Source organism: Scomber japonicus, chromosome 5, assembly GCF_027409825.1.
Source record: "Scomber japonicus isolate fScoJap1 chromosome 5, fScoJap1.pri, whole genome shotgun sequence".
NCBI classification, from domain to species: domain Eukaryota; kingdom Metazoa; phylum Chordata; class Actinopteri; order Scombriformes; family Scombridae; genus Scomber; species Scomber japonicus.
In genome coordinates this window covers 21,730,799-21,739,632 of record NC_070582.1, presented here as the reverse complement: position 1 = coordinate 21,739,632, position 8,834 = coordinate 21,730,799, and the positions used below count along the sequence as shown (strand labels likewise).

Genomic DNA, 8,834 nt, shown 5'->3' with positions numbered 1-8,834 from the left:
TGAGGCAGACCATAGTGTATCACAACCAGGAGGCTGTATGTGTAAAGCAAAGCGAGGTACCATCTGGGTAAAGCCTAGCTGTACAGGCGCTGGAATAAGCCAAGTGTAGCAGTGAAATAAGAACGACACCGACAGCGCTTCCCCAGCTGCTACATTGACAGCAGCCGGTTGTTACATGGCGGTCCAGTTTTTGTCTGCCGTCATGTGGATAGTGGAGCTGCGTTTCGCTGAGGAAAATTATGCGGATTGTTACATGTTGTGGAATCAAAAGAAGCGACCGCGGCAGGACTCGAACCTGCAATCTTCTGATCCGAAGTCAGACGCCTTATCCATTAGGCCACGCGGCCGACGATGAAAACAAGGGAGATTAATAAGTATTTAAAATATAATACAATACAGTTTATTATTTTGTTTAAGTTTTTTGTACAGTTCATTCCAGCGGCACACATGGTATATCCACCGTGGGATTTGTGGGATTAGTCCAACTATTTGATTGTAATATTACAAAAAAGGGGGAAGTCATCCAGGCCGCTTGAGGTCGCTCACGTGTTTAGTTTGCCATGGTCTTAGAACCCCATGAGTACGCATGCTAAGGTTGAGGCAGCCAAATACGTCTTTTGGATGATTATGCTTGATAACACACATGCGCTGCATGAGGTCCCTTACATTTGTTTTTAGCGACAGTCAAGCAAACAAACGTAGTGAGCTATTATTTTGATTAACTGTTGGTTAACTGTTGGCTCTCATGTCAGCTGCAGCCTATGTGAGGCTCAGACAAGTGTTGGTAAACAGCGGGCTGGTTCATTTGGTTATTGAGTATACTTAACGGTAACTTGGACGTGGTCTAGGTAGGTAACTATTTTCTACGTAATCAACAGTTTACCCGTGTTACAAAATTATGTACGTCATACGGTAGGTTTGGGATAACTTTGTTCAAGGTTATCTGAGAGAAATATCAAAGGTGTTCCACACTAAATGTAAAGTAGGTATGGATAGGTGTAATAGTCTTTGATAAATGACTTGAACTTGTAATGGTGACCAGTCAGATAAAATTGTAGGCAGTTTTTATGTTTTTAGTTTTACTGCATAAGAAATAAGCTCAAAACAATCACATGGATGTGGGACTGGAAAATGTAAGCCACTGAGTAACATTATAAAAACTATCATCTCATCTAATGTTATCTAATGTTGTTTATTAATGTCTTCCAGCTGCAGTGAGAAGTCCTTATGAGGTGATGCTGCATGTGTTGCGCTATCATCTTCAGAAGCCTCTCATTGCTACAAGATGGAGATGTCTGCGTTCCCTCTACTCCACCAAACCTCACTCCATTCAGGGCGAGGACTCCACAGAGACCCGCCTGAACCCCCTGAACATTCAGATGCTGTCGAGAAATCTCCATGAGCAGATCTTTCGAGGGCTGGAGCCAGAGTACAAAGAAGAAGATGTGGAGCGCAGCATTAGCCATTTGCAGAAGCACCAGCTGTGGGGCAAGGAAACTTCACTGATGCCAGATGTGGAGCTGAAGCTTGGCACAATGTACGGCAACAATATTGATGAGCACTTCCGGATTTTGGCCCAGAAGCAGAGCCTTCCATACCTCGAGGCTGCCATGCAGCTGCAGCAAGCAGCCCTACCACCCATGCCTCAGGAGTGGACATGGGAGGCTGGCTGGACACGCTATGGGCCAAGTGGGGAGAGTCAGAAGGTTGATTTCCCAGATGAGACAGCATTGGTGTTTGATGTTGAGGTGTGCATAACAGAGGGACAGTGCCCTACACTGGCTGTTGCTGTGTCTCCTACTAACTGGTGAGAAAGAGTAAAGATAGTGTTACACTGCTCTGACTGGCATTTAACTGTTTATTGGAATGATTTATTAGTTTAATGTGGTAACTTGTGGTATAGTTTACTAGTCTGACGATTGGTTTCCATAGTTCCAGTAATGCTATTAAAAATGCTAAAAATGTACATGTTTTTAGACATGAAAATGAGATGTTGATGTGCATCATTTAGGTTTTAACTCTCCCAACTTTTTTGTATCTTTAAATTCTTGCTAGGTATTCCTGGTGCAGTAAGCGTCTGATCGAAGAGCGGTATACATGGTCTAACCAGCTGACCCTTGCTGACCTCATCCCACTGGAGACATCAATGAACTCTGCCCGCCCTCCAGGGGGTCATTGGAAGAACAGGCTCATAGTGGGCCATAATGTCAGTTTTGACCGATCTTACATCAAGGAGCAATACCTGATAAAGGTGAGTCTTGCTGTATTTCACCTAGCCCCCTTTTTAGCTATTTACCAGCTCCCTTTCTGGCATAAGTCCTCTTTCTTCTTTTATTTTTTTATTATCCTCAATGTGTGAGTGACATGATTCAATTTCATGGACAGATTTTTACAGGTATTTTACAAAAAAGTTTTTTTTTTAAAGGGCTCAAAGGTACGTTTCATGGACACCATGAGCCTTCACATGGCCATCTCTGGCCTGACTGGGTTCCAGCGGACACTGTGGATGGCTAACAAGCTGGGCAAGAGGACAGGCCTCCATGAGGTCAAGGAACACATTAAGAAGGCTGGACAGAAAAAAAAGGGCCCTACGGTTTGTGTCTTTTTCTCACCATATTTCAGTTACCACTTGCATTACAAATTGTATTATTGCAGATCTGCTTTCATCAAAAGGGTGAGAGAGATTAGTTGCTTGTCTTTTGGCATCGAACAATTCAGTGACATAATATTTTCTTGTGTACAGATTGGCTCTTGGGACTGGGTGAATATAAGTAGCATCAACAACCTGGCTGATGTCCATGCTCTGTATGTGGGAGGACCACCACTGCAGAAAGAGGCTAGAGAGACCTTTGTAAAGGGCAGCATGGTGGATGTCAGGAACAACTTCCAGGTCTGAAGTCCTTGATAAATCCCATGTCAGTTTGTCTGTAATCTTAGGTGCTTCATCTTGAGGGGGCCAGTAATTTTGCTTATGCTGTCCCCTACAGGAGTTAATGCAGTATTGCGCCCTGGATGTCCAGGCTACCCATCAAGTCTTTGCAGAACAACTACCACTCTTCATGGAGAGGTCCACTAACATTTTCACTTTCGTATTTATTGCTTCATTAGTCAATTATAATGACAGTAATAATACATAATAATAATACTTCTGTAACAATAGTTTATAATAATAACATAATCTTTATTATCTTTCACAAGGTGCCCTCATCCAGTGACATTAGCGGGAATGCTAGAGATGGGTGTGAGCTACCTTCCTGTCAATCAAAATTGGGGACGTTACCTAGAGGATTCTCAGGACATTTATGAAGAGCTCCAGAGAGAGCTAAAGAAGTCTTTGATGACTCTAGCAGATGATGCCTGCCAGCTCCTCCAGGATGACAAGTGAGAAGATTTGTCAGCATGTTTTTGACAGCAGCATGTTTTCTCATGTTTCCCTTAAATGTGTGCAGAATTATAGATTCATTATAATCTGAAGTTCTGTAACTCTAAGGGGGTGCTTTAAGGCGTTCTGTATAAAAACATCCACTGAATGACATATGTTACGTATTTTACTTTAGATACAAAGACGACCCTTGGCTTTGGGACTTTGAGTGGGATGTGCAGGAGTTCAAGCAGAAGAAAGTGGCAGCCAGCAAGAAGAAACGCTCCAAACAAGCAGCTGAAACACAAGCTGCTACTCCTCTTCCAGAATGGGAAGAAGGTACATGCTCAGACCATGGGCCACATTTATAAAGCCAGAGTTTTATATTTCTTTTTTTTAAAGATGTCTTTTGTTGTGATATTAGACCCAGGTCCACCATCTGAAGAAGAGATGGCAGGTCCTTCCCCCAGCAGGCTGGCTTTGGAGAATTTAAAAGAAACAGTGAATCGACTCCCAAAGAGAAGGCAACATCTGCCTGGGCACCCAGGGTAAGATCATCACTAGGCACCTCAGAGCCACCCAGTCATAGACTTATTTGAGTCACATCTTTCTGCATTAATAATTGACTTCTGTACTGTATCACCTCCTAAATGTGTCATCAGGTGGTATCGTAAGCTGTGTGAGAAGATGTCTGAGGAGGACAGCTGGTTACCAGGAGCCAGCCTTATCAGTCTACAGATGAGAGTGACTCCTAAGCTAATGGGTCTGACATGGGATGGATTCCCCCTTCATTACACAGACAAACATGGGTGGGGCTACCTTGTACCTGGACGCAGGGATAACCTGAATTCTCAGGAGGAAAACACAGGGCCAGTGTGTCCACACAGGTATTTAATACACGGTGCTGTCATGAAGTATAGCAGGCTAATCATAACCTGGTTGGATATATGTAGATAGATGTATTTTATTCGGTATCTGGTAAATGCTTTGTCCAGTACTAAGATATTTCTATTGATTGTTTAGCCTCATTCAGATTTAGGCTGCATTGGATATGTGTGTGCCTTTTAAAGTTTTATGTCTTCCACAGTACTATTGAGAGTGTCTACAGAGAGTATTGTGAGCATAACAGCAAAGAGCAGCCTGAATACCTGGACTGCAACCCCTCAGATGACCTGATGTTGACAGACAGCACAGTGTGGGCAAAGGTACATTAGCATAATATAATATGAATCCGTTTGTGTGGTATTTACAAGAAGCTTTCATTTTCTTTAATACTTAAACCACAAACTCCTCCAATTAGCATTGAAGGAGTTCAATAAGATGGGAAAAGACAGATTTAGTTCTAGATTAAACACAACTGGCCTTTTTTCCAATAATGTGTCCATATAGGATAAACACCCATGAAACAGTTTATTTTTAGATCTTGCGTCAAAATCATCAAATTAGCACTTTTCTTCTTTAGACTCAATATCAGTAATCAAGGTGATTGCTTGTACACCCGTGGCATTGTTAATGTCAGTGTTACATCAGATTATTGATCAGACCCTTATGATCTCTTGAAGGATAGAATATTTATCATGACAGAGATGTGTTTCTTAACCTCATCATAAGGTGGAGGAGTTAAGTTCCCGGGAGAGACTGACAGAGGAAAATGGAGTCATAACAATGAAAAATGAGAAGTGGAAGAAGAATGGGGTGAGTGAATTGTTCCTTTGTAGATGTTTTATCGCTTTAAAAAAAAAAAAACTCAATCATGGACACTTTTACACTATACTGTAAAGTTCCTGCACACCAGCTTCCTTTATAGGCTTGTATATTGAACAGCATCTGGTCTAACGTGAAGTGTATTGCCATTTTTGTTCTACATTTATTTTGATGTTTAGCTGTGCAGAAATGGAGTTGTTTTGATGTGTCGTATGACATTTTTAGTATTCTGTATCAACAACAGTCCCAAGATCCACATTATGTCCCAGAGGAGAGCCACTGCCACTATCACCATGGAAACGGCCCTTACAACGATGTAGATATACCAGGGTGCTGGTTTTTCAAATTACCTCATAAGGTGAAGTAAAGTTACACTGTCACATTGTAGCGACATTTTGCTCCTTTCATTGTGTAACAGAATGTGTGTATGTGTGTGTGTGTTTCAGGACGGTAATCAGAACAATGTTGGCAGTCCATTTTCAAAAGACTTCTTGTCTAAGATGGAAGATGGTACTCTACGGGCAGGGAGGGGCGGAACCAATGCTACACGTGCTCTGGAGATCAACAAAATGATGTCCTTCTGGAGGAATGCACATAAACGTATAAGGTACTCTCTTTTTTCATCATAAAATTGTTATCACTTTTAGGCGATCACAATCAGCTGTGTTAAAATAAAGATGGTGAATACATTATTTTCCCTCTCATAGCTCTCAGATGGTTCTCTGGCTGCGAAAGGGAGAACTTCCTCAATTCGTCAGCAGGTTTGTTTGGTGTATCAGATGCTATGTTGTATTTATTGCTCAGCCATACAGTGAGGAAAATCACTGACTGTATACAACAATCCCTTCTGTCTCCCAAAGACACAAAGAGTTTGATGAAGAGGGGCAGTATGGTGCCATATTACCTCAGGTTATCACTGCAGGAACAGTAACACGAAGGGCTGTGGAGCCAACGTGGCTGACTGCCAGTAATGCACGAGTAAGCAGCAGAGGCACCAAAGACAAACACACAAAGTCTGAGATTCCTGATGCATCTGCCAAATATCAGACGCTAGAGGAACGATGTTTGTATTGACTGTATTTTGTTTCCACAGCGGGACCGTGTAGGCAGTGAGCTGAAGGCGATGGTGCAGGTACCACCTGGGTACCATCTGGTGGGAGCAGATGTAGACTCTCAAGAGTTGTGGATTGCTGCTGTGCTTGGAGAGGCTCACTTTGCTGCCATGCATGGTGAGATTTGTCCCTGTTACATTTATGTAAAACAAAATATATTATTAGAAGTTGTGAAGTGCAGTTATTGTAATCAGTCATAGTCTTAACAAACATTTAATGTTAACTGCACTCATGTCTCTGTTGCGTTCAGGTTGTACAGCGTTTGGCTGGATGACTCTTCAAGGAAAGAAGAGTCAGGGCACTGACCTGCACAGCCGCACTGCTGATGCTGTGGGCATCAGTCGGGACCATGCTAAGGTCTTTAACTATGGACGCATCTATGGTGCAGGGCAGCCCTTTGCTGAGAGGCTGCTGATGCAGTTCAACCATCGCCTCGGTCAGGCAGAAGCTGCCAGTAAGGCCAGGCAGATGTACGCCCTAACAAAGGGTATTCGCAGGTACACTCTCTCTCTCCCTCTCTACTGCAGGTTTAGTTGTTTGTGCAAAGGTGACACAGTTTAGCCTTCATGGTACATGTTTTTGTTCTGATTTCTGCCAGATACAATCTATCAGAGGATGGTGAGTGGCTGGTGAATGAACTGGATATAGATGTGGAGAGGGAGGAAGATGGAAGCGTCTCCCTGCAGGAGTTGCGCAGGATCACTAAACTAGCCTCTCAGAGGTGGGGGAGCAAGTAAAACCTAGAACAACCAGAACTTGTTAAGGGTATTTCATGGGCACATAAATATTCTTCTGCATCCTCCCAGTTGCTCTGTGCCTTTATTACTCTCTCTGTTCCCTCTAACCCAAAGCTCTCGGCGGAGGAAGTGGGATGTAGTCAAGAATCGTGTTTGGTCTGGAGGCACAGAGTCAGACATGTTCAATAAACTGGAGAGCATTGCCCATTCAGACCAGCCAGCCACTCCTGTCCTAGGCTGCAGGATCAGCAGAGCTCTGGAGCCCATGGCAGTAAAGGATGAGGTGAGGCTATGTTGATGAGGAGTCAATATGGCCTTGTGTGTCAAAAACATTTTATGTATGTGGAGATTAAATGTTAATAGTCTTTTACTGTCTGTAGCTATGTGGCCACTTTCAGAATAACTCCTCAGATCTGAAATTTCAGAGATTATTTACGTTATTTACATCTCATGGATCTTATATATTCATGTCAATGGATTTCTTTTGTCAGTTTATCACCAGCAGAGTGAACTGGGTGGTCCAGAGCTCAGCAGTGGACTACCTACATCTAATGCTGGTGGCAATGAAGTGGCTTTTTGAAGAGTATGACATTGACGGCCGTTTCTGCATCAGTATCCACGATGAGGTGCGGTACCTCGTCCGTAGTGAAGACCGTTATCGAGCAGCTCTCGCACTTCAGATCACCAACCTATTCACACGGTTTGTTAACAGCTTGGTTTTTATTCTTCCCTGCCAAAAATATCCACCATGATATGGACAAATAACTTTAAAGCTTTTTGTAATCGTGTGTCTGTCTCCTGCAGGAGTATTTTTGCCCATGCGTTAGGCATATCGGACCTTCCACAGTCAGTAGCTTTCTTCAGTGCAGTAGACATTGACCAGTGTCTGAGGAAGGAGGTCACCATGGACTGTGTGACCCCCTCTAACCCCACAGGTCTGGAGCGAAGATACAGCTTGTCACCTGGTGAGGCCCTGCACAATCATTATCCTCAGTTGGATTATATGGAAATCTGCAGGATTTGGGTGTAGAAAGTAGTTAATTCCACAATCTTTTATCTAATGAAATACGTTTTATTGGAAACAAAGCAAAACCTGAAGTTTAGCCACATATCTAAGTCCAAAAACAAATTCCTTATGGCCTTTTTTTCTGTTTTAAATGTAGTGTCTATTAATCTGAGGGAAGAAATTACAACTTTGTGTGCACAAATTGTATTTTTTCTAACCATTATAAATGCCAGCCTTGGTAAGAGTCCATTCAAAAACAGTCACAATTAAACAGACTAAATAAGAAAGGAAACTATATTTTTAAAACAGCACTTCACATGACAAAGGTAGGCTGAAAGTCTCTTCAGGATTTATTTAAGTGATGGGAAACCATACATCAACTTATTCTGTAGAGGAAGTACTACATTGTTACAGTTGTGTTCACCATAACATAAGAATGGACTTCTAAAACAGAGCAAGCAGAGCCAACTCTAATGAACTTATTATTCAGTCAGAGTTGCAGAAAGTCATTATTTTCACTTTCAGTTGCTCCACAAATCATCACAAAGTTAAATAAAAATTAGTTTTAATGTCAGCCATAAAGAACTGTTATAATTGACATTTTCTGTGTTTAAAAATACATGCCATGTACAGAATACATACAGTGTTCCCTGTGGATAAAAATAAAGTGTAGAACACAAACAGACTGTAAAGTAATGTTTGCAAATTTTTCACAGGTGAGGCCTTGGACATCTACCAAATCCTCAACATCACTAAAGGCTCTCTGAACAAAAAATAACACTTTGTGGGCCAAGCTACTGTTAACCAGAACCACAGTACAAAATGGCCAGGAGGCTCATCAGCAGCTGGTCAGACTGAAGATCAGTGAAGAACCTTGCAATGTGCTTAACAACAGGAGGAGCAAGAGTGTCAGC

At 42.3% G+C, this 8,834-nt stretch overlaps 1 protein-coding gene and 1 non-coding gene across 2 annotated transcripts; one reads left to right on the top strand and one right to left on the bottom strand.

Moving 5' to 3' along the window:
* Positions 1-274: 274 nt before the first annotated feature.
* Positions 275-347, bottom strand: trnar-ucg (transfer RNA arginine (anticodon UCG)). The gene has a single exon. It is a non-coding gene; the product is annotated as a tRNA-Arg (tRNA).
* A 393-nt stretch (positions 348-740) lies between these two features.
* polg (polymerase (DNA directed), gamma) lies at positions 741-8,775 on the top strand. Its single transcript, XM_053319091.1, has 23 exons — positions 741-848; positions 1,210-1,807; positions 2,056-2,251; positions 2,426-2,593; positions 2,744-2,890; positions 2,988-3,067; positions 3,199-3,381; positions 3,558-3,700; positions 3,786-3,909; positions 4,024-4,248; positions 4,449-4,566; positions 4,973-5,056; positions 5,310-5,423; positions 5,512-5,672; positions 5,773-5,826; positions 5,926-6,043; positions 6,159-6,294; positions 6,428-6,674; positions 6,776-6,898; positions 7,029-7,197; positions 7,406-7,614; positions 7,719-7,879; positions 8,637-8,775. The coding sequence occupies exons 2-23, from the start codon at positions 1,236-1,238 to the stop codon at positions 8,696-8,698; spliced, it is 3,594 nt and encodes a 1,197-aa protein (XP_053175066.1). The 5' UTR covers positions 741-848; positions 1,210-1,235; the 3' UTR covers positions 8,699-8,775.
* Positions 8,776-8,834: the final 59 nt, after the last annotated feature.